The sequence below is a fragment of the Babylonia areolata genome, chromosome 9 (genome assembly GCF_041734735.1).
Source record: "Babylonia areolata isolate BAREFJ2019XMU chromosome 9, ASM4173473v1, whole genome shotgun sequence".
NCBI lineage: Eukaryota > Metazoa > Mollusca > Gastropoda > Neogastropoda > Buccinidae > Babylonia > Babylonia areolata.
In genome coordinates, this window is record NC_134884.1 from 44,040,137 (window position 1) to 44,067,409 (window position 27,273).

The 27,273-nt window shown below is 42.1% G+C and overlaps 1 protein-coding gene across 1 annotated transcript in view; it reads right to left on the reverse strand.

Annotated features, from left to right (window-relative positions):
- Positions 1–2,525: 2,525 nt before the first annotated feature.
- Positions 2,526–27,273, reverse strand: part of LOC143285511 (phosphatidylinositol-3-phosphatase SAC1-like) — a 31,666-nt gene continuing 6,918 nt past the window's right edge. Inside the window, exons 6-18 of the mRNA XM_076592847.1 lie at positions 26,179–26,272; positions 25,697–25,884; positions 24,713–24,796; positions 23,716–23,784; positions 22,616–22,695; positions 21,520–21,618; positions 19,216–19,354; positions 16,880–16,949; positions 16,282–16,354; positions 14,023–14,116; positions 13,462–13,563; positions 12,787–12,847; positions 2,526–10,144 (exon numbers count right to left, since the gene is read on the reverse strand). Coding sequence (XP_076448962.1) covers positions 10,008–10,144; positions 12,787–12,847; positions 13,462–13,563; positions 14,023–14,116; positions 16,282–16,354; positions 16,880–16,949; positions 19,216–19,354; positions 21,520–21,618; positions 22,616–22,695; positions 23,716–23,784; positions 24,713–24,796; positions 25,697–25,884; positions 26,179–26,272 — 1,290 coding nt within the window. The 3' untranslated portion in view covers positions 2,526–10,007. The remainder of the gene's footprint in view (positions 10,145–12,786; positions 12,848–13,461; positions 13,564–14,022; positions 14,117–16,281; positions 16,355–16,879; positions 16,950–19,215; positions 19,355–21,519; positions 21,619–22,615; positions 22,696–23,715; positions 23,785–24,712; positions 24,797–25,696; positions 25,885–26,178; positions 26,273–27,273) is intronic.

Here is a 27,273-nt window from a genome sequence, read left to right on the forward strand (position 1 = left end):
CTGATGTATTCACCATTTCGCTCGCGAAACACCACACTCTGTTATTGCAGGTTATTACTCATGCTTTTCCTGTCTGGAGTATGCTCCCCTGTCGTGCCGAGTGCAAAAAAAAAAACAGGGCCGGTTGTCTCGACGTTCCGGAAGTTGACGTCATCTGACGTTCTGTCAAGGCCTGTTCAGGGCCTGTATTTTGCCCAGGTCTCCATCCCAGCTAATCTCAGACCTCGTACTTTTTTCTTTTTTTTTCTTTTTTTAATAATGATCCAATGCCGCCTTTTTTGTCGTCAAGATCAGTTTGCACACATTGATATGATACAATTACCGTTGATAAACTAAGCCTGCTTTGAAAAAAAACAACATTTTTTTTGTTTTCTTTTTTTTTATTTTCTTTTTTCAGGCGCCGTGTTAGAATCGGCTGTATGTTGTCCTTCTGATCCAGTGTTCACCAGTGATTAGGGTTCGAGGCCCCGCCGTTTCAGCATGGTGTGGTGTCCTTGGGAAACTAAAGCACCCAGCTGTGAATTAGTGTCTAACTTCAGTTCGGGAAGGTTAGATCGGCGGAAGGGGAATTAGGGCCCTTGGAGTGGGAACTGAAGCACCCAGCTGTGAATTAGTGTAACTTCAGTTCGGGAAGGTTAGAACAGCGGAAGGGGAATTAGGGCCCTTGGAGTGGGAACTGAAGCACCCAGCTGTGAATTAGTGTCTAACTTCAGTTCGGGAAGGTTTGAACAGCGGAAGGGGAATTAGGGCCCTTGGAGTGTTGGAGGGGGAACTGAAGCACCCAGCTGTGAATTAGTGTCTAACTTCAGTTCGGGAAGGTTTGAACAGCGGAAGGGGAATTAGGGCCCTTGGAGTGTTGGAGGGGGAACTGAAGCACCCAGCTGTGAATTAGTGTCTAACTTCAGTTCGGGAAGGTTAGAACAGCGGAAGGGGAATTAGGGCCCTTGGAGTGGGAACTGAAGCACCCAGCTGTGAATTAGTGTCTAACTTCAGTTCGGGAAGGTTAGAACGACGGAAGGGGAATTAGGGCCCTTGGAGTGTTGGAGGGGGCCCTGCCTTCCTCTGCCGAGCCTCTGACACTGTGGATATGACCGTGCCCCGATGTCTCTGGAAGGCTAAGGGACTTAACCCGTGTTCGTACTATTGACCGTTCCAGATAAACTTTTGAACTCCCTTGACTGAACTGAACCTTTATTATTTTGTCAAACTCGTTAACTATTCACACGACTGTCTCCACTAGTGTGCACTGACTTATGAGTGAACAAGAACTGGATACTATTCTAAATATCTTTGCGCTGCAGATTTCTCTGCATGAAATTCTGGCATCTCTCCCCAGGGAGAGCGTGTTATCACACTGCAGCGTCACCATATCTTTTTTTCCTGTCTGTAAGTGTATTTGTCTTACTGTCAAAGTGGAGTTTTCTGTTAGCAAGAGACAACCCTTTTTTATGCTGTGGGTTCTTTTACGTGAGCTAAGTGTTCATGCTGTAGACATGACTTCACTTTATCGTCTCTTCTGAATGTGTGTGGGAAAAAATGTTTTTTGGTAAATTCTTTTCACTCATTTTCAAATAATACATGCTGTGTATGTGTGAAAACATGTTCATGTGATATTCACAGTTTTATGCCATGTTACTATATTTCATCAGTTTTAGATGCTTGATGTTCTAGAAAGTGATTTTCTAAAGAACTTTTATTTCACCATACATACACACACACATATTATATATATATATATATATAGAGAGAGAGAGAGAGAGAGAGATTGGTAGTTCTTTACTACATTTTCCCTGTGTATAGCCTGAAATGTTACAGGTCTTTCTATGGCGTTATTACAGGGATACATCACAGAACTGACTTTTCCTCCCATGTAGGCGTATACACAAAAGAAAGGGGGTGGGGGAGGGGAGGGAATCGGGTGTGTGGGAGTTTTTCATTTGTCCTTTAGTCCAGGGTTTGAGTTCCTTAGGTGCCAGAGTTCGGAGCTTGACCATCCCAAAGTGTTCTCCGCAGTCTTTTTTCTTGGGCATGTGACAAGCTTTCAAGAATGCACTGGCTATTATGGACAAGCTGAGACGCAGTGATGCCTCCTTGAAGAACTGAAACTGAGATAGAGAGAGGTGAGGGGGTGGGGGGGGCATCTATATCTATTTAAACACAGATATCAAAGAGGAGTGAGCTGGGTGCAGGAAATGCATTAAACCACAAGCAGCCATGGTTTTGTGCAGTGTCCCAATTAAGCCTAGAGACATGTGTAAAAATAAAACAGACAGCAAAGATAATCATGATTTCTTATGTCAAGTAACAAACATATCACTCATTAACAAATAACACAGAAGTGATCTTCAATGTCAGCCATAATAAATGAAGTACTGATACACATACAGTTTACATCCTAATGTTAGGCATAACGCATAAATGTTTTTTGATCAAACGGCATGAAGCCTTCCCCTCCCCCCCACCCCCACCCCTCTTCTCTCTGTTCTTCTTTTTTTTCTGTATTCAATGCTTTTAAGTGTGTGAGCACATGATGGAAAGAAGCTTGTAGCTTATCCTTTTGCCCTCAATAAAACATTGGAGTTCTCTCTCACACAGGTACCCGCCACGACAATGATACATATTTTATGAATATGTACAGCCAGAACACACACACACAGGAGAATAAAGGCACACTGTTCATGCATGCAGAAACCACACCAGTCATCAGCCTTTAATCTAATTATTTACTGTTGGCAATTCAGGTCTACAAAAAAGAGAGATGACATGTAATGTCTATTCAAGACAGACAGTACAGGTCTAAATTAAAGAGTGATAACATGTAATGTCTATTCAAGACAGACAGTACATGTCTAAATTAAAGAGTGATAACATGTAATGTCTATTCAAGACAGACAGTACAGGTCTACATTAAAGAGTGATGACATGTAATGTCTATTCAAGACAGACAGTACAGGTCTACATTAAAGAGTGATGACATGTAATGTCTATTCAAGACAGACACTACATGTCTAAATTAAAGAGTGATGACATGTAATGTCTATTCAATACAGACAGTACAGGTTTACATTAACCCTTTCGCTGCCAGGAAAATAAGATTTAAGTGAAATCTATTTGCCAGGGTTTTTTCACAAAAGACGGGTACAAATTTTTAAAAAATTCTGTGCTCTTTGTTATTGGAGAAAGACCCATAAAAGTATATCTTTTCTGAAAGGTAAATAAATAAAGAATACAAAACACATGATATTTTCCCATTTTATATATTTTTAGTGACATGCTGTTGTTCTGAAATCAGTGTTTTGTATTTTGTCACATTTTCAACTTGTTCATTACAAACATTAGTCCGGTAATTTGCACTAAAATATCATATTTTCTGGACAAATGTATATCTGCATACTAGAACAACCACAATAAAAAAAAAATTAAAAGAGATAGATACACAATGCATTCTGACTTCTCCAAGTGATAATGTGGATGAGAGGCCACACCCCCTCAGTCTCCACCCCCCTCCTCTTCACCACTGTCACTTTATCCAGTTCTCATCAGACTGCGTTGGCCGAGTGCCAAGAATATCACTCACAATGTGTCCTGCTAATAATTCAGTCAGTCTGTCGTCTGCAACAACAGTACAGCTGGCATCACTCACTGATAGTCATATCTTTGCCACTCTCTTGATTGCTCCCTTTATTTTCTATCAAATCATCCTATAAATGTTCATCAGTATCTTCTCCTTTGACCCTAGGCTTCAATTCTTTCAGAGCATCAGCTAGAGAAAGCAATCTTGGTTGATTTAGTTCACCACGATCGCATGTCTTGAGCATGGCGTCAGTCCGACATTTTGTTGAGCGAGCGTGGAGAGGAGCCAGGCAAACACTGCAGCCAGTAACCCAACCAAAACATTCAAATAAAGGACTGCTTCGTGACGTAGATGCTGTTTCTAGCTATGAATAGAATTTAGAGTGATTCCCCAAGCTGAAGCTACCAGCATTTTTGTCAATGAACTGAATGCAAAGCAGGGAAAAGTCAGAATATCTCGACGACGAGTTATCTCGTCATTGTGGCAGCGAAGCATACATGCTTGCCATGACGAGTTATCTCGTCATACAGGCAGCCTAGGGGTTAAAGAGTGATGACATGTAATGTCTATTCAAGACAGACAGTACAGGTCTACATTAAAGAGTGATGACATCTAATGTCTAATCGACAGGTCCCACAAGATGCAAGTGAACTATGAGCTCAATGATTGAAGTTAAGTAAGATGACTGACTGAATGATGACCATTTATCATATGATGTACCATTCACTGATATTGGTCAATGTCATCAAACAAATATTTTACATGTTGAAGACGCTGTAATGTGGATATGCCTGGCTGCTAGAATCTCCTCTTCTAACCTTCACCAACTACATTTTAACCCATGCATGTTTTCACAGAATCTGATCAACTCTGATTCATCTATCAAAGACTAAGCATTAACTGTGACTGTACAAATTTCATATGGACATAAAAACATGATGTGCAATGAGAACATATATCTGATAAACATCGTTCTGATGTGTAATATCAATCAACAATAAATTCTTTATGGTCAATACAAATCTGTAATAGGCTATCAACTTTTTTGGAGTGTGTTCAATATACTGTTATCAAATGAAAGACAAACAAATCTAATTTAATAATTATGAGATAGAATTGATCTTTTCAGATCCTCCTTTTCTTGATTGCTGATGAGGTTCTGTTGGTTGGGGTCCCAGACAGTGGCATCATACTAAGTGATGGGTCGGGCAAGGCCCTTGTAGCAGCTGGTGACACTGGTGAAACAGCCATGAATATTTCTGTAGGCAAAGGGTGGTACTGTTTACTCTTGAAAGAGACTGACTGTGCAGTTTATAACTGGCCAGAACTGAACTCTTCCTAGAGGTGATGAGGACGTGGCATCTGTCAGTGTTCATCGGCCATGCTGACTCCCTGTCTTCCACAGTACTCAGATCTTCCTGGAACTGGAGAGAGACTGAGGCACAGCTGATGTGCAGCAAAATGTGAACCTGGGTTCTCATGTTACTCAGGCTGTTGCTGTATGTCTGGAAGAGAGTGGGGCCAAGATCTGAGACTTGAAGAACACCAGAGATGACCTGGTCAACCCAAGACCGAATCCCTCTACCACTACTTGTTGGGTCCTGCTCAGGAGGAAACTCAGTATCCACTGAAAGGAGACGCCACCAATCCCACAGTGAAAGAGCTTCAAACTCTCTCACTCCCTTGCCAGTTTATTTATTTAGTCTGAAGCATTTCTTTCGCTTTCAGAAAACAAGTCTGTACCCATATTATCTAATGAAATACTGTTTTACTTCAACTGCACAGTTCAGGCTTAAAAGCATGCTGAAAAATAACAAAACGTAATGCTACTCAGCACCCTACCAACGTATGAGATCAGAGCGTGGAGAAAAAAGCTCTATTTTTGCATGGAAGGAATTGCTAGGATAAAAAAGGTCACCAGGGAAAAAAACAACAACAAAAAACAAACAAAAAACATGTAAAGTGAGAGTTACAACCTTGTTTATATCTTACAGATAAATTCCATGTAATTTTATATTTTACCGATAAATTCTATATAATTTTATATTTTACAGATAAACAAAGTAATCAAGTACAAAAAACAAACAACAAAAAAACACAAACAAAACAAATGTAAAGTGAAAGTTACAACCTTGTTTATATTTTACAGATAAAAATTTGAAAACCAGTGTCAACAAAACAAAAAAACTGCACAGAAAATACATCATATTAACGTACGTGTGTGTGTGTGAAAATAAATATGCACATTTCATTTACAAATTCTTTTTTATTTGTCCTACCTACATTACTCATACCCAGTCCCCTGCAACAATGAACAACGATGAGCAGAAAGTGTCATAGACCACTGAATCATGTAAAAAAAATTTTTTTAAATAAAAAAAAAAATCCTGATCAAACCATTCCCAGCCATCCCTTACAGAAGCAAACAAGCACACAAACACTAAACAATCTCACTCCAGCATTACTAGACAATGTACACACAACCTCCCTAATCCAGTACCAGAATGTCACCATTTCTACCCCTGCTCTTGGCAAAGTTTTCTAAATGCAGCAGATCAACACAAAACAAAGTGAAACAAATATCAAATGATAATACAATCCAACAATCTTATAATATGACAATTATCTGCCATATGAATATATCCAGTACCATCACATTTACATCTGAAACTGACAAGCATTTCACAAGCACAAATCAACATTTTCTTCTTGACATTTAACCGAGCAGAGCAACTGCAATATCATATGTTTATCTTCCTACACCACTGAATCCTGAATGATACATATAATTCCTGAACGCCCATTCTCTTTGGATAGCTATGTGTAAAAACGCACTGTTTGTTCCACAAGACATGAGGTGATCAAGTCAACACACAAGCACTGATGATGTTGGTCCCTAAATCACCAGTCCTTCAGTTGTTAAAAAGAGAACCATACTGCATGTGCAACTGAAATACACACCAAAAACAAAACGTACACACTTAACGTTCAAAAATAAATGCTGAACCCAGTTGGTAACATCACAATGTAAGATTCTCTATACTATGCAAAAACACAAAAAAACTACCTGGACATGGCTTAAAAATATAAATTAATCGCTTTTAAAAAAAAAAAGAAAGAAAATCTCATTGCATAATCACACTCTTTCTCTGTCTCTCTCTTTCTCTCTCTCTCTCTCGCCACAATCTCTTTTTGTCTGTTTTGTTTTTAACCGTTATTTGTCATACAACATATATTCACACACACCAGCTTTCTTTTCTTTGTTTTGTTTTCAACTGATATCAGGCATAAAACTTATTTAATAATCACAAAACATCACATTTAATATAAAATTAATATAATTACACTATAATATTATTATAACAATCACACAAAGTCACTACAGGTCAAAACAAGACTCCACAGTCACCACTGATGTTCCTCTGCAGAAGAATGGCTCCACCCACTGGCAGCAAGAGAACACCACTGTACCCAGAGATCAAAATGTCCCGGCTCTGTGACTAGAGCATCTTACACATTTTCCTGCATCATTGTCTTCATTCAGGACTCCAGTTAAAGCACACAAAAAAAAAACAACATTCAAGTGTGCACGTTCTTGATGGTGGATGGTCACTCCATGCCGTTAACTCATACCAGTTCACTCATGTAAGGAACTGTATGAAAGACACAGATTTTTGCAGTCAAACTTTTAACAGTGGTTCTTTGAGCACTGTTTAAAAGTTGGAGGCAAGGCACTGTGCAACAATACAGTTCCAACTGTCTTCTTTATTCATTGTTGTTGCCTCAAGGGGGTCTCACTATGTTTCTAAGTCAAAGCCAGCCACAAGTACCAGTACGGTGGGACACCAGAATGTTGGACAACAAACATGAACCTGTGCAGAGAGATTACTGTAGACAGACTGCTACGCCAGGCAATGCAATTCATGAATGACTGATACCTTTTCAAGTCCAGTAATTCAAGACTTTAAGAATAATCTTCATACAATATGCCGTTACCTTCTTTATGTTCAGCACTGAGAATTCTATCTCAGCAGTTTTGTTTTCATTTTGTATTCGCTGGTAAATCTTTCAAACTGTTCAGATTACAGATGCCAATGTCGCATGACTTTAAAAATTTTTGAATTTGTAAGTATTTACTAGTTATAGATAATAGTGAACTGGTATGAGTTACTGTTTATGGTGAGCTTCCACACGATGGATTTTTTAATGCATGATACAATTTTTTTATGTCTGCAATTACTCTGGATAAGATATAAAAATGCAAGACACCGTTTAGAAATCCATTACACAGACATCTCAACATTTAAAAAATGATGACTTTCTGATTTCTTTTTTTTTCTCAACTATTCACTTAAATGTGCCCTTTACAGCATAGTACAAGCCTTTAGAGCATAGTACAAGGACAGATAGAGAGGAATAAATGAATACTGAGAGATATAAAGAAGTGAACTGGAGTGTGTGTGTGTGTGTGTGTGTGCCATGTGCATGCATTAGGTGTACATCTTTGTCTGTGCATGCATGATCTTGTGAAAAAATACAGATACAGTTGAAGATGCTGTTCCCCTCACCACCAGTTACCATGCCTCCAAGCTAAAATTCATCATCACCAATTAGCTTGTTGAAATTTGGCAATAAAATATCAAGTTATACCAGACTGAAATATTTATACTTGTAAACACACTGCTGACCTCCAAAACTTCTAAACATCAGAAATAAGCCACTCTCTTCACTAACATATGAATAAAACCACTTTTCAGTCTGCTCCCACAGCCATTTTCTGTAATTAGTGATCAGTCAAACAGTCCAGTTCTGAAACACTGCTTTCAAATGGGTGGCTTCTTTCCTCCCACAGGAGGAGTCTAAAGTGACCAAGAGGCAACGATATGTTTCCCAAAAAAAAAAGTCAATCAACAGATTTGTAAATCACAACTGGTAAAAGCAAGGCAGTCTGAAGCAAGGTTCTGTGTCACATGCCAGTCAATATTCTCATCAATATTTCTATTACAAGTCGCCAAATTTTTAAACAAAAAGGGAATTGGGTTTGTGCACATTTTAAACAAAGTTCAAGTTCGGTGATAACAAATGAATCGGGGAGTAGCGTGTGAGGGGAAGGAGTGAGGAAGGACTAAACATTTAGTGCAATTCGTTGTTTCATGATCGTTTCCATCCGTCCAGTCAGTCAAATAAAGTCTTCCAGCACAATTAGGTAATAAGATGAATGATAATTGATTTCCAAATTAAATTTCTGAGAGAAAAAATAAAGGTATCCATCTTTTATCCCATTGATAAAAATCATAAATATAATGTTCTCAACTCATTTGTTGGATCCAAACCTAAACAGGCCTTTTCCAGATGTGTAAATAATACACAGAGTTAAATTTTGTAATCATTTATTACTTATCAGTTTATCTATGTACCCACCCACTACCAATATCATTCAGGGATGATCATCATTTCACAGCTAAAAAAAACCAAACAAACAACCCCACTGTGAGAACACGCCTGACACACAACAGAATGGCATGCATGCTGTTTGCTGAAACTATTGAAGAGTAGCACTGCACCTGAAAATAAAGCAACCAACAAGAAAGATCCGCAATGGCGCTTCTGGTGACAAATACACCGTCAGTAAGATCAACAAACTTTTATACAATTTTAATTCACTCGCAGTCAAATTTCCAACTCCTGAGTAAGAGGAAATGTTTGTAATTACCAGGAAAACAGTTTGAAACTAAAAAGACCAAAATTCTGACTGCACATTTTTTTTCTGTCATTCGTGCAATACTCTTTACCTGTTCAAAATATCAAATGTTAAATTGCTGTATTCTGCTGGAATGTTCTCACCAAAGCTTGCTAGATTTCTATGCTTACTTAAGCTGCAGCGATGTTCACACCAAAAGCAGATATTCACACTTTAATAAAGACGCTTTAAAACAACTTGTTTCACTTTGGTCACTAAGGCAAGAAAGCTTTTCACCATAAATTTTTGTGTGCCTTGTCTGTACATGTTTCTAGGTAAAATTCCACAAGAGCAGAAACCGGCAGCCTGCTTTGTGGACACCTGTACATGCAGAGGCTAGAAACAAGCAAGTTAGATTTTTTCCCTGTTATAACACCCCTTAACGCACAGAGTGGAACATCTCCGCACTTCAATGAAAACACCCAAAAATCATCACCCTTACCTTAATGCACCAAACAGAACATCTCTCAACTTCATAAAACCTGAAGACCATCACATTTGCGTCAGAGCACAAAGCAGAACATTTATAAACTTCACAAAAAAATTGAAAAAAAACAAACCCAAAGAGAATCACATTTACCTAAGTTAAAGCACTACAAAAGAACATGTATGCACTTGGGAAATGAAATGGCCTGATGGTACCATTTAACTGGAGTCCTGGAGTCAGACAAGGAAGATGCCTCTGTCATATAGCTATTCCATTTTGACCTTGTCCTGGGCCAGGCGGGGCTGGTCGACGAAGGTGGTGCCAAACAGCATCATGGTGGCCAGGGAGATGGCTGTGGCCGACCCCCAGAACAACACGTACATCAGCTGCTCACTGGCATTCTCTGCAAACATCACAGGGGGACAACAGTGTACAGGGGTGTGTGGGATGGGGGTGGAGTGGTGTTCTGTAGTGTTGTGTGGGATAGTGCGTAGGGTGGGGTGGCGTTGTGTGGGTGGGGTGTGAGGTTGTGTTGTGTTGTGGTGGTGTGTAGGGTGGTGGTGTGAAGGGTGGGGTGGCGTTGTGTGGGTGGGGTGTGAGGTTGTGTTGTGTGGTGGTATGTAGGGTGGGGTTGTGGTGTGTGAGGTGGGGTGGTGTTGTGTGGGCGGGGCGGTGTTGTGTGGAGGTGTGTAGGGTGGGGTTTTGGGGTGGGGTGGGGTTGTGTGGGTGGGGTGGGGTTGTGTGGAGGTGTGTAGGGTGGGGTTTTGGGGTGGGGTGGGGTTGTGTGGGTGGGGTTGTGTTGTGTTGTGTGGAGGTGTGTAGGGTGGGGTTGTGGAGTGGGGTGGTGGTGGGTGGGTAGGTGAGTGGGGTGGTGGAGTGTAGGGTGGTCTGTGATGTGGTTTGTGTAGGGTGGTCTGTGATGGGGTGGTTTGTGTAGGGTGGTCTGTGAATGGGTGGTGGTGTGTTGGGTGGTCTGTGATGGGGTGGTGTAGTGTGGGGTGGTCTGTGGTGGTGTGTAGGATGGTCTGTGGTGGGGTGGTTTGTGTACGGTGGTCTGTGGTGGGGTGGCTTTTGTGGGTGGTCTGTGGTGGGGTGGTTTGTGTACGGTGGTCTGTGGTGGGGTGGTTTGTGTACGGTGGTCTGTGGTGGGGTGGTTTGTGTAGGGTGGTCTGTGGTGGGGTGGTTTTTGTAGGGTGGTCTGTGGTGGGGTGGTTTGTGTAGGATGGTCTGTGGTGGCGTGGTTTTTGTAGGGTGGTCTGTGGTGGGGTGGATTGTGTACGGTGGTCTGTGGTGGGGTGGTGTTGTGTAGGGTGGTCTGTGGTGGGGTGGATTGTGTACGGTGGTCTGTGGTGGGGTGGTGTTGTGTAGGGTGGTCTGTGGTGGGGTGGTTTTTGTAGGGTGGTCTGTGGTGGGGTGGTTTTTGTAGGGTGGTCTGTGGTGGGGTGGATTGTGTACGGTGGTCTGTGGTGGGGTGGTGTTGGGTGGGGTGGTGTGGTATTGTGTGTGGTTTAGGGTGTTGTGTGGAATGCGGTATGGAGTGGGGTGGTAGTGTTGTGTTGTGGGATGGGGTAGTATGATATAGCGTAGTGCAGTGGTGTTCAGTACATATCGCAGAACAGAACACTATGGTATGGTATGATGTGGTGTGATGTAGTATAGAGGTGTACGGTACATATCACAGCACAGAACACTATGGTATGGTATGATGTGGTGTGATGTAGTATAGAGGTGTATGGTACATATTGCAGAACAGAACACTATGGTATGGCATGATGTGGTGTGATGTAGTATAGAGGTGTATGGTACATATCGCAGAACAGAACAGATGAAGTATAGAGGTGTATGGTACATATCGCAGCACAGAACACTATGGTATGGTATGATGTGGTGTGATGTAGTATAGCGGTGTATGCTACATATCGCAACACAGAACACTATGGTATGGTATGATGTGGTGTGATGTAATATAGAGGTGTATGGTACATATCGCAGAACAGAACAGATGAAGTATAGTGGTGTATGGTACATATCACAGAACAGAACAGATGAAGTATAGAGGTGTATAGTACATATCGCAGAACAGAACAGATGAAGTATAGAGGTGTATGGTACATATCGCAGCACAGAACACTATGGTATGGTATGATGTGGTGTGATGTAGTATAGCGGTGTATGCTACATATCGCAACACAGAACACTATGGTATGGTATGATGTGGTGTGATGTAATATAGAGGTGTATGGTACATATCGCAGAACAGAACAGATGAAGTATAGAGGTGTATGGTACATATCGCAGCACAGAACACTATGGTATGGTATGATGTGGTGTGATGTAATATAGAGGTGTATGGTACATATCGCAGAACAGAACAGATGAAGTATAGAGGTGTATGGTACATATCGCAGAACAGAACAGATGAAGTATAGAGGTGTATGGTACATATCGCAGAACAGAACAGATGAAGTATAGTGGTGTATGGTACGTATCACAGAACAGAACATTATGGCATGGTACATATCACAACATGGTAAACTGTGGTGTAGTGTGATGCAATATGGTGCACTGTCATGTGGAGTGGAGTGGCGTCGTGTGGTGCGGTGTGGTATGTTATGCACACAGCATCCATGGCACGATGCGGTATAGTGTGGTGTGGTGCTGTACGGTATATAACATAGTATGGAACACTTTGGTATGATGTGGCGTGGTGTAGTCTGGCGTTGTGTGGTATACACCACAGCATGGAACACTATGGTATGGTATGGTATGGTATTTAGTATTCAAATCATTTCAGCAACAGTCATATGCACTGATTTCTTCACTCTCATTTTCTCTTCCCCTTCTGTCCCTCTACTGTCCCCCTTCTGTCCCTACCTCCACTCTCTGTCACTGCATCTCACTACTGTTAGTGAGTGTGTGTGTGCTCATGTGTGTGTGTGTGCATATGTGTGCATGTGCGTGTGTGTGTGTGCATGTGTGTGTGTGTGTGTGTGCGTGTGTGCGTGCATGTGTGTGTATGCATGGGTGTGTGTGTGCAGGACTGACCTCCAGGCAGCAGCAGGCTGATGATCATCATGGCCAGGGCAATCAGACACACCACAGGGATCTGAAAAGACAATATCTGCATCAGTGTTTGCTGAATGTATGACCAATGTCGTTGTCTGCATCATCACTGTATGCTGAATGGATGACCAGTGTCATCAGCCTGCATCATTACACTATGTTGAATGGATGACAAATGTGAACATCAGTCTGCATCATTACTGTATGTTGAATGGATGACCAATGTCATCAGTCTGCATCATTACTGTATGTTGAATGGATGACAAATGTGAACATCAGTCTGCATCATTACTGTATGTTGAATGGATGACCAATGTGAACATCAGTCTGCATTATTACTGTATGTTGAATGGATGACCAATGTGAACATCAGTCTGCATCATTACTGTATGTTGAATGGATGACCAATGTGAACATCAGCCTGCATTATTACTGTATGTTGAATGGATGACCAATGTGAACATAAGTCTGCATCATTACTGTATGTTGAATGGATGACCAATGTCGCAGCTTCTCCAGGGAAACTGGCAAACTGGCTGATGCCTCACGTCCGGAACTGTGCTGAGTTGGAAATCATTTCAAGGAAACAAACTTTTAAAATTCTATCCGTTTGCAATCCCAAGACTACAAGCTGCTGTGTACACAAAGAAGACTTACCACATAGAATTTCCAATCCCGTTGGACAGCCAGAGGTGACCTGGTTGTCAGCCCTTCTGTCTCCTCCACTATGTGGTTGCCTAGGAACAGGTCAATGGCATCCTGGAAACACACACATTTTTTCATTGTTAGGTACTGATGAGAAGAGGTACCACTGCTGAATCAGCTAGGCATTCGATCCATCAGTGATCAGGCTTAGGAGCCCCGTTTCAGCAATGTGTTGTGATCTTGGTAAAGGCACTTCACTCTGAACTGCAGGTATGAATGGGATCCGACTTTCATTGGAGAAGGTTAAAATGGTGAAGGAGAGGATCAGGCACCGACCTGATCTGGCCAACACTAAGCTGAAAGGTAGTTATGCAACACACACAAACATACACACAGCACCACTTGAAAACAAACACAAACACATCTGCATGCATGCATGAAAACACACACACACACACACACACACACACAAATACACTAATATACTTATACACACACCCACACCTACACACACACCTACACCCCCCCACCCACCACCCCGACACACACACACACACACAGATAGGTGTGTACCTGTCTGTAGCCATCCTGAAAGTTGTTCCTGATGTAACGTACAGCAGAGTTCCATCCATCCATCAGTGCTCCCATCACAGTGCGCTTCCCTGTCCTGTAACACAAAGCCTCACAAACTGCATTCACATCTTCCCTGTCCTGTAACACAAAGCCTCACAAACTGCATTCACATCTTTCCTGTCCTGTAACACAATGCCTCGCAAACTGCATTCACATCTTCCCTGTCATGTAATACAATGCCTCACAAACTGCACTCACATCTTCCCTGTCCTGTAACACAATGCCTCACAAACTGCACTCACATCTGTCCTGTAACACAATGCCTCACAAACTGCACTCACACCTGTCCTGTAACACAATGCCTCACAAACTGCACTCACACCTGTCCTGTAACACAATGCCTCACAAACTGCACTCACACCTGTCCTGTAACACAATGCCTCACAAACTGCACTCACACCTGTCATGTAACACAATGCCTCACAAACTGCACTCACACCTGTCCTGTAACACAATGCCTCACAAACTGCACTCACACCTGTCCTGTAACACAATGCCTCACAAACTGCACTCACACCTGTCCTGTAACACAATGCCTCACAAACTGCACTCACATCTTCCCTGTCCTGTAACACAATGCCTCAAAAACTGCACTCACATCTTCCCTGTCATGTAACACAATGCCTCACAAACTGCACTCACATCTTCCCTGTCATGTAACACAATGCCTCACAAACTGCACTCGCACCTGTCCTGTAATACAATGCCTCACAAACTGCACTCACACCTGTCCTGTAACACAATGCCTCACAAACTGCACTCACACCTGTCCTGTCCTGTAATACAGTGCCTCACAAACTGCACTCACATCTGTCCTGTAACACAATGCCTCACAAACTGCACTCACATCTGTCCTGTAACACAATGCCTCACAAACTGCACTCACATCTGTCCTGTAACACAATGCCTCACAAACTGCACTCACACCTGTCCTGTAACACAATGCCTCTCAAACTGCACTCACACCTGTCCTGTAATACAGTGCCTCTCAAACTGCACTCACACCTGTCCTGTAACACAATGCCTCACAAACTGCACTCACACCTGTCCTGTAATACAATGCCTCACAAACTGCACTCACACCTGTCCTGTAACACAATGCCTCACAAACTGCACTCACATCTGTCCTGTAATACAGTGCCTCACAAACTGCACTCACATCTGTCCTGTAACACAATGCCTCACAAACTGCACTCACACCTGTCCTGTCCTGTAACACAATGCCTCACAAACTGCACTCACAACTGTCCTGTAATACAGTGCCTCTCAAACTGCACTCACACCTGTCCTGTAACACAATGCCTCACAAACTGCACTCACACCTGTCCTGTCCTGTAACACAATGCCTCACAAACTGCACTCACATCTGTCCTGTAACACAATGCCTCACAAACTGCACTCACACCTGTCCTGTAATACAATGCCTCACAAACTGCACTCACATCTGTCCTGTAACACAATGCCTCACAAACTGCACTCACACCTATCCTGTCCTGTAACACAATGCCTCACAAACTGCACTCACACCTGTCCTGTAACACAGTGATCACAAACTGCACTCACACCTGTCCTGTCCTGTAAAACAGTGCCTCACAAACTGCACTCACACCTGTCCTGTCTTGTAACACAATGCCTCACAAACTGCACTAACACCTGTCCTGTCCTGTAACACAATGCCTCACAAACTGCACTCACACCTGTCCTGTCCTGTAACACAATGCCTCACAAACTGCACTGACACCTGTCCTGTCCTGTAACACAATGCCTCACAAACTGCCCTGACACCTGTCCTGTCCTGTAACACAATGCCTCACAAACTGCACTCACACCTGTCCTGTCCTGTAACACAATGCCTCACAAACTGCACTCACACCTGTCCTGTCCTGTAACACAATGCCTCACAAACTGCACTCACACCTGTCCTGTCCTGTAACACAATGCCTCACAAACTGCACTCACAACTGTCCTGTAACACAATGCCTCACAAACTGCACTCACACCTGTCCTGTAACACAATGCCTCACTATCAGTGAATGTGACCATATGCATGTACTTGCACCAGTTTTTACAGACATGTGATAGACTCGAAGACCATTTGTTGGATTCAAACAGAAGAAGATAATGTGTATGACTGTGTGCACCACTGCATGTACATGTACATAAGAAGTGTGCATCATAAAAAAAACAACCAGTCATTACCGTGTGAAGTCTGTCTTGAGAGCCCCAGTGCCTGCATACTGTATGGACAAGGCATCAGCATTGTCTGCCCACACTGAAAAGCATGGCAAACTGACATCAGTTTCTCTTTCACTCTCAAACCAAAACAAAAAAAACATCACATGCACTAACAAGAAGTTTATAAAGAAAACATTACAAAAAGTGGAAAATGCAGCATGGGTGTACTAAACAAATCAGACAGTGGGGTGGAGGGGCAACAAACATACATCAGCTTCTCTCCCTCACACACACACACACACACACACACACACATATACACGAACAGCATATGAATCACAAGAATTTTTTTTTTTTTTTTTTTTTTTTTTTTTTTTTAAGAAAACACCCACAAACAAAAAAAGGGAATAATGTAGCTGGGATGTATAAACTGAATAAAGTGGTAGGAGACATATCAGACCAAAAAAATAAAACAAAAAATGACAGGGAAATGAAATGTTAAAAATACCCAGCATGTATTTACAAAATGTCCCCCCAAAAATGTTTGTTTTCATTATCTGTTTTGTAAACTATGAAAAAAAACAACAACAATTTTTTTTTTCTTTTAAAGTTCATCTCTCACCATTTCTGAAGACAGTGTCAAACTGTTTCTGTTCATTCAGCCTCTGGCCGGCATCCAGCACGTCTAAGCGCTGGAATTAAACAAAAATTCACAACTGCAAACATCTAACTTCTTTGCAAAAAATTGTACCTTGTCATCTATAAAAATCTGAAATCAGAATCAAATATCAAAAACTGCTTTTTCTGCCTCTCCCTTGCAAAGCAGGTTCTGTTCTTTCAAAAGCAAAAAATAGATATATAATATTTTTTTTTAAACAACATTTTTCTAACACTTTATCTTTCAGATCCATGCTGACAAATTTATCAAAACATTTCAATTTAAAACTGATTCACAAAATTTGTAATTTTTGTCAGTTTAATGTTTAATTAATACTTATCAATTCTTTATTCTGCCACAATGAAAGAAACAAGTTTTTATGGCCAGTTTTTACCTGGCTGCTCCAAACACACACAGCAACTGACTGTGACCGATCTGGGTATGAAAAGAATCTAAGAACTATGTTCATGCATTGAAAGCACGCATAGATATCAACAAATTAATCACCAATTACTGAGGAGGGTGGCAGAATGGTTAAGATGCTCATCTCCCAATACAGAGTCTGTGAGAGTCAGGGTTCCAATCCCGCTCTCACCCTTTCTCCCAAGTTTGACTGGAAAATCAAACTGAGCGTCTTGTCATTCGCATGAGACAATAAATCAAGGTCCTGTCTGCAGCTCGCACTTGGCACACTGAAAAACAACCTATGGAAACAAGAGTGTTGTCTGCTGGCAAAATTCTGTAGACGAAATCCACTTGGATAGGCACACAAATATATATGTATGCACTCAAGGCCTGACTAAGTGCGTTGGGTTATGTTGCTGGTCATGCATCTGCCTAGCAGATGTGGTGTAGCGTATATGGATTTGTCCAAACACAGTGACGCCTCCATGAGAAACTGAAACTAGAACTGGAACTATTGTCACCGTACTGCCAGAGTGAGTCACAAAGTCTACAAGACTTTAATTTGCCTTTCATGTGATCACTGCTTATTTGATGAAACTGAACTTCAGACAAGAAGGGATGGAAGAGAAGGATCTGGTGAAGGAGGGTATAGATTCACTGGCACCACAGGTAGTGGATCTGGTGAAGGAGGGTATAGATTCACTGGCACCACAGGTAGTGGATCTGGTGAAGGAGGGTATAGATTCACTGGCACCACAGGTAGTGGATCTGGTGAAGGAGAGTATAGATTCACTGGCACCACAGGTAGTGGATCTGGTGAAGGAGAGTATAGATTCACTGGCACCACAGGTAGTGGATCTGGTGAAGGAGGGTATAGATTCACTGGCACCACAGGTAGTGGATCTGGTGAAGGAGGGTATAGATTCACTGGCACCACAGGTAGTGGATCTGGTGAAGGAGAGTATAGATTCACTGGCACCACAGGTAGTGGATCTGGTGAAGGAGGGTATAGATTCACTGGCACCACAGGTAGTGGATCTGGTGAAGGAGGGTATAGATTCACTGGCACCACAGGTAGTGGACCTGGTGAAGGAGGGTATAGATTCACTGGCACCACAGGTAGTGGACCTGGTGAAGGAGGGTATAGATTCACTGGCACCACAGGTAGTGGATCTGGTGAAGGAGGGTATAGATTCACTGGCACCACAGGTAGTGGATCTGGTGAAGGAGGGTATAGATTCACTGGCACCACAGGTAGTGGATCTGGTGAAGGAGGGTATAGATTCACTGGCACCACAGGTAGTATCTTTGATTTCTACCACGGTGGCCTCTTCTTTTCTTTTTTTTCCACAACAATGTCTCTTTTTTTTTTTTCTTTTTTGTCATCAGTGTCACATTTTAATGCATGATTTTTTATAATTTCCCTTTCACTTTTTACTAGCTAGAATTAATTCCAATTATGTCTTAAACACTTCTGAAGAAAGAAAACCAACATAATCTGATCCTGTGAGATCTCTTGTTGCAATTACTAGAATACTGATTTAAGAAATGATCATCCCACATAACAGTGTAGAAAAAAAACAGCCATAATTTATGGCTAATTGGAGGGAAAAGGACATTTTCAGACTTTTAAATCAATGCTGAAATGTTCAGAGATTTACGACTTTCATAAAGGCTGCAGTTACATTTTATCAACAGCAAGCACATCCACACAAGACACCAAAACACAACACTATAAAACGCCACCACCAGCACCACTCCTACACACACACACACACACACACACACACACACACACACATCAGAAACAGGGTTAATACATAGACTCACTTTGTGCACACAAGCATGTCAAAAACAAGGTGATGACGATGCCGATGACGATGATGATGACTCACAGTGAGTTGTTCCTGCAGGGTTGCCATTGCCAGAAGGCTCTGCACCACATTGGTGCGGTCCAGACAGTCCATGCAGTTGGTGCGGAACACTCCACACTGTTTCGTCACCACACTGCCGTCACGCAGCTGGTGGAAATACCTGTCACACAGTCATAGGTCACACCACTGGTGGAAATACTTGTCACACAGTGACATCACTGGTAGAAATACCTGTCACACAGTCATAGGTCACACCACTGGTGGAAATACCTGTCACACAGTCATAGGTCACACCACTGGTGGAAATACCTGTCATAGTCATAGGTCACACCACTGGTGGAAATACCTGTCACAGTCATAGGTCACACCACTGGTGGAAATACCTGTCACAGTCATAGGTCACACCACTGGTGGAAATACCTGTCACACAGTCATACGTCACACCACTGGTGGAAATACCTGTCACACAGTCACACCACCGGTGGAAATACCTGTCACACAGGCACACCACCGGTGGAAATACCTGTCACACAGTCATAGGTCACACCACTTGTGGAAATACCTGTCACACAGTCACATAACTGGTGGAAATGCCTGTCACACAGTCACACCACTGGTGGAAATACCTGTCAGTCATAGGTCACACCACTGGTGGAAATACCTGTCACAAAGTCACACCACCGGTGGAAATACCTGTCACACAGTCACACCACTGGTGGAAAAACCTGTCACACAGTCATAGGTCACACCACTTGTGGAAATACCTGTCACACAGTCACATCACTGGTGGAAATGCCTGTCACACAGTCACACCACTGGTGGAAAAACCTGTCAGTCATAGATCACACCACTGGTGGAAATACCTGTCACAGTTATAGGTCACACCACTGGTGGAAATACCTGTCACACAGTCACAGGTCACACCACTGGTGGAAATACCTGTCACAGCCATAGGTCACACCACTGGTGGAAATACCTGTCACACAGTCATAGGTCACACCACTGGTGGAAATACCTGTCACACAGACACACCACTGGTGGAAATACCTGTCACAGCCATAGGTCACACCACTGGTGGAAATACCTGTCACACAGTCACACCACTGGTGGAAATACCTGTCACACAGTCATAGTTCACACCACTGGTGGAAATACCTGTCACACAGTCATAGGTCACACCACTAGTGGAAATACCTGTCACACAGTCATAGGTCACACCACTGGTGGAAATACCTGTCACACAGTCACACCACTGGTGGAAATACCTGTCACACAGTCATAGGTCACACCACTGGTGAAAATACCTGTCACACAGTCACACCACTGGTGGAAATACCTGTCACACAGTCATAGGTCACACCACTGGTGGAAATACCTGTCACACAGTCATAGGTCACACCACTGGTGGAAATACCCGTCACACAGTCATAGGTCACACCACTGGTGGAAATACCTGTCACAGCCATAGGTCACACCACTGGTGGAAATACCTGTCACACAGTCACACCACTGATGGAAATACCTGTCACACAGTCACACCACTGGTGGAAATACCTGTCACACAGTCACACCACTGGTGGAAATACCTGTCACACAGTCATAGTTCACACCACTGATGGAAATACCTGTCACAGTCATAGGTCACACCACTGGTGGAAATGCCTGTCACACAGTCATAGGTCACACCACTGGTGGAAATACCTGTCACACAGTCACACCACTGGTGGAAATACCTGTCACAGTCATAGGTCACACCACTGGTGGAAATACCAGTCATAGGTCATACCACTGGTGGACATACTTGTCACACAGTCATAGGTCACACCACTGGTGGGAATACCTGTCACACAGTCATATCGCTGATGGAAATACCTGTCATAGAGTCACACCACTGGTGGACATACTTGTCACACAGTCATAGGTCACACCACTGGTGGGAATACCTGTCACACAGTCATATCGCTGATGGAAATACCTGTCATAGAGTCACACCATCTATAAGTGTATTGTTTGTGGGGGTGTGCGGGGGGAGGGGGGGGGAGGTGGGGGGTTCTTTATGGCATGCTTATAATCTTATGTCATAGTTTCATCTGTTTATCTACAGACTTGTCAACTGTTGGTGTCAGGTCTTAAAAATTACATTTTTCTTACTTAAAATTTTCATTCTACATAACTGATATGTACATTGTAATTAAGGAAGAGTGTAAGGGTTTTTTTTTTCCCCACATGCATATCTGTTGATAAGCATTTAAATGAGCTGAAAGACAAAGTTCTTCAATGGCTGATCAGTGACCTAGGCCAGCCTGACCCAGCAACTACACTCACCCAAAGCGCTTCCTGTCCGCCTCGAGTCGCTCAATCAGAATGGACACTTTGTCAAACCTCATGCCCTTGCACTCTTTGTGGAAGTCGAAAGACTCGTACCTGGTTCAACACAGCATCGCGGTCACAACAACACCACTACAGTCACAGTCAGAAGAGGCACACCTGTTCAGTTTCACAGCAATAACAAACTGTGGAAGTGTAACCACAAGCTTTTTCATTCTTTGACTAAATAAAACAGCTTCACGTAAAATACTTTACATGAACCATACACCCAAACAATGTTGATCTCTTCTACAAACAAAAGCTATTGTGAAAGAGACAAAACAAAAGTCAATCTGACTTTATATCAAAACCAGGAGGTCAAAAATGGACCTTGCTACACAGCAGTGCAAGAATCCAGTCAAAGCCGTGTAGGTGTCAATGGATGCCCTCAATTTCTCAATCTGAGCCTGCCGACATGGCGAAGTACATAGCATCGTGAACTGACGATTGGGAGGACATGGGTTCAAACCCCATCAAAGGTAGGTTTTTCAGCTCATGGCCAGCTCCTATCCAGAGTCTGTGCCATGGGCTCAAATGGGAAGACTGGACTACACAGTCAAGGGTTATCCTCTTCACAAATATGTCTTCGAAAGTGTTGCTCAGATGTACTGATCCACACTGCAGGTATCTGTATCTCTCAACCTGGTTGATGCAGGAATATATTATGAGAGTAACAGCCTTGTCAAACAGTTCCAATCCTAAATGGATCCCTGTTGCAGTGTCATTAGTCATCACCCAGATCATCATCATCATCATCATCAAAATACAGAAAACAAAATGTCCCAAAGTCCAGGGCTACACAGGAAACAAGTTATTCAGCTGCGCCTTCCACACCAGGCATATCACTGCTCTTTCACTCTCCTTCTCCTCTCCTTTCACACCTCAATCTGCCCACTCTTCCTAAGGCCTTCATCCAACTCCCATTACTGAATGTCAGTCTGATCAGGTGGGGTCAAATCTCCTTCCCTCTTTCTCTCTCTCTCTCTCTCTGACTCTCAGCACAGTTAATACCCTGTCAGGCAGAAGAAAGGAGAGAAAAGTGTTCAGTTCTCACTTGATGTTCTCATTCTGAGCATTGGCCACGGTCTGTGCAAACATCTTTTCCATCTGATGTTCTGGTCCTTTGTGGTTCACCTGCCCAATCAAACTAAATATTTAATTAACAGCAAACTTACATGCTCATTCATCACACTTACATTCTGCTGAAAGCACTACATGACGGAAGAGGAATATGTGACACCTGTTCAACCTGATATGAAAAGAACTAGTTCATGTCTATCTACAGTATATAAAGAGATAGATAGATAGATAAGATAGATACCACCTATCCCCATATCCCTTCTTCCAATCCTCAAGCCCTCATGTCTAGCAATACCATTTTCCTATTTTTCAAAAATCTAAATAAATATAACAAGTTTTGAAGGGTGCAACAGCCGAGTTATAAAAGAGTTGGACTTTCAATCTGAGGGTAATGGCACCTGGTGGGTAAATGGTGGAGATTTTTCCAATCTCCCAGGTCAACATATGTGCAGACCTGCTTGTGCCTGAACCCCCTTCGATCAGTCATATACGTAAAAGCCCACTCGTGTACATGCGAGTGAATGTGGGAGCTGCAGCCCACGAACAAAGAAGAAGAAGAATAGCAAGTTTTCAGATGTAATCTGCCCTATCTGTAATCAGGCAAACGTGAATCGTAGCAAAAATCAACACTGCTTCAGTGTAACCATGGATACCATCATGCTCAGTCATGCACATGCTGCATGCAAAACTGCTGTTTCTGACTCACTCCAGCCACTTCATGTCTTTGTAGCTCTCTGTACGATTCAGCTCAAAGGTTTTAGTCATGAATATTCATCACTCAACATGTTTTCAGTGTGTGGATACAAAACTGCTTTTTGTTGTTGAACTGGCAAAGATCTAATCATATGCAATTTTTGTCCAGGTTCAGGTTACATAGGTCAGGGGAAGCAAAGACATGTTAAAGCATGATTCTGCCTGTACATATTTCAAGAAGCACATAACTGGAAGAGACAGTACCACACTGTCAGTACGGAGGAAAGGTGCTGTGACTGGCTTTCCACCCTGAACAGGTGGAATCCACCCTGGACACTTGGTATGTCAGAGGCCAACCTTACTAAACATCTGTGGACTCACCAAGTTCACAATGACTTGGTATCCATAGTTGTAGATTTGGTCATCAAAATGCTTCTGGAAGGCACTCATCTGAAACATTCATAACATTACAGAAACTCTTCACAACAAAATCAAGAAAATATCGCTACATTTATAATTACAGAAAGTCTAAAACTTCTCACATCCAAATCAACAAGATTTGTGTTGAAAATATCTCTAAACAAAAAAATAATCAAAACTGCCAAGAGTAACCAGAAACTATCATAAAAAAAAACAAAATCAGCAAGATCCATGTTGAAAATATCTCTGAACAAAAAAGTAATCAAAGCTGTCAAGATTAACCAGAAACTATCATAAACAAGATAATAAAGTATTGCACATCAGCAGCAAAAATAAATACATCCAACAATAACTCCATATTAGTAAAATGCAAGCACACACACACACACACACACACACACACTCACACCCACACACATGCTCAAAACATATATCACACCAAAAAATTCATTAAATCAATATTAAAATGCATGTAATCCATTCATAAAAAAAAAAAAAAGGTGGGGTGTGGTTGGGGGAAGTGGGGGTGGGGGTGGGAGGTAATTACGTACACTAGGTAATGCTTGCCTGTGCACACATCACCCCCAAACCCCCACCCTCTCTTCCCATCCCCAGCCACCACCAACCAACACCTAGATATACACATGCACCAATGTGACATTATGGATGAGCGAGGATGTTCTCTCTCACTCACTCACTCTCTCTCAAGGCCACCTGTTAGTGGTGTGTGTGTGCATGTGTGTGTCTGTAATCGAGTTGTGTGCCTGTTTGTGAGTGTGCACACACATGTATGTAATATGTTCTGTATATGCATGCATATCCTTGTATGTCTACACTCGAAATGCAAAGTTTACAATTACATACCCACATATTTTCAAAACAGAAAAATCAATTTGAAACCATAAAATGACACTGTTATTGACAAACAAACAAGAATACATGAAGAAAAAAAACTTACATGGTTGGTGGATTGTATAGTTGGGCTTGGTAACCGCTTAAGGTTGGCTCTTTGTGACCAAAATAATGGAATGGATCCTCGTGTCTATGACAATCACAGACACACACACACACACACACACACACACTCACACACACACACACCATCAGCATGCATCAATTATCACAACAGTATAACCACCCATGACTCTCCATAACTGCTTTGTCACAACTACCTAAATTTCCACTCCACACATCAGGCACACCTACAGTTACAGAACAAAACAGGTGGAAATGACCTGTTGAGGGAACGTGGGACGAGTTGGGAAGGATTAACCTCCAACACACATAAACTGGCGTGCCTGAGATACAACCAAACGTCTGACTGGCTAAGGTAGTAAAGACCTATGAAGGCTGCTTCCCCACTTCTGAAAAAAACATAACAGATGCACCATGGCAGAATTGGTTTGGCAATGGACTTCTGATGCAGAGTTAACAAGTGATCAGGGTTCAAGGCCCTGTTCTGGCATGATGTTGCGTCCTTGGAAAGGGCGCTTTATTGCTGTTTTCCTCACTCCACCCAGGTGTGAATGGGTACTCAACTACAGTTGGGGAAAGTTAAAACAGAGGAAGGAGAGGACTGGACCCTGCCTTCATATTCCCAGCTCTACACACTGTGGCTATGAATTTACTGCCCTGATGGCCTTAAAAGCCTAAGGGACCTTAACTAATCTTTTCACCCGACATGATAACATAAGAACAAGGAATATGTTTTCCATCTACACCAAACACAGCAGATCACAAGGCAGGTTGTCTTTACTTGAATCAAAAAAAGTTTTTTTTTTCGCAAAGCTACCTGACAAAGCACTCTTCTTCCCCTTTTTTCTCTCCCTTTCTCTCTTTTTTTTTCTCCCAATTCCATACAGAATTAAAATAACATGAACAGAACTATCTACTGCCAAACACCAAAGCTGGAAACAGTTTACCAATTAGCTGGAAGCCTCACCTGTACAAAAGAACAGTACTGTCCATCATACTGCACAATCTGTTCTGTCTCCACAAAGTTTGCCACCTGTCCCTCAGAGTCCACCCCTCGCACATTGAAACGGGTTCCAGCACGGTATATACATCGCCGAGATATCAACACGTACTCAAACGATTTACCGTTGACTTGACATGAAGAGACTTCAACGACTTACATACGTTAAAGAAAACTCAACAGACTCAGCAACTAATGATGCATGTATTGAACAACAGCATCATTCTGCATCACAGCAGGTCCATGTATCAATCAGGAATATGTTTGCACACACGCACATGAACACACACACACACACACACACAGACAAAATAAAACAAACCACACACACACACACACACACACACTCACACACACACTCACACACACACACACACACACACACACACACACACACACAGAGCAGGTCTAAAATCACCATGAAGCAGAAAAACTCTAGTCAAGGATACACCCAAAGACGACTGGCAGACAATAGCGACTTAACTCTGGCTGCTGAGCTAGCTCTCGTAGAATGTTGCCATTCCACACAAATCTTTGGTCAGCCTGCACACAAACACAAAAATACATACAGGAACAGTGTGAAGTATACACAGTGACCCTAGTCTATTCTGTGTGAAGGGCATACATTCTCTTCATTATATGCCTGCCTGCTAATGTTTCTATATGATGTTCTCTCTTCCTGGAGAGAAAGTGATTGTATTTTTCTTCTGGGTCATTCTGATAGTGATACTCAGCCTCATCAGGTAACTATCTCGTGATGCATTTCTCAAATGCAGCAGAAAATACTTAATGACCATTTGGTTAGAAATAAAAACGTCATCAATGTGCACAACATCACACTTCACAGATCACACAATAACACTTCATTACCATTTTCATCAAACTTTGCCTGTCCACCTTAAATTTTGTGAAACACACCCAATTTCTTCATCTTTACAAATGCACTCTCCATCTGTCTCAACAAATATCTTAAACCTTCTCTTCACCTCTCTCTCTCTCTCTTCCTCCTAGTCAATGCAGAAAACAAATGTTTACCCAGAAATATGTTTTGATTTTATGGATTTTTCACTGTCACATTACATCCAAATTAAAGATTTTTTTTATTTTTTACTTTACCTTTATTTTTCAATCTATTGTTGCATACAGCCCAGCATACCACGAAGACCCATTTGAGGGCTGATAAACTTTAAGTATCGGTACTTTAGCACCAGACAGAAAAAGCAAAACACAAGCAAAAAAAAGAAAAAAAAAGAAGAAGAAGACAGAAAGAAATAGACTGGAAAAGAAATTAGGCATAAGTACAGTCACATTCATGCACACATGCCTGTGATGTTAATCATTTCATCAATTTTTGATCAGAGAATATAAGAAACCTGAACATATACATAAACAAAATCATATCTAATAACAGGCATACAAAATCAAATTTGCCAACAAGCATCTCACGTATCCTTGGCACACAAGAAAACAACATAGTATGAGTGCCCGGTTATCAAGTCCAGAAAAAGACAAAAAAACTATTCAAGTCTTCCAAGAACAAATAA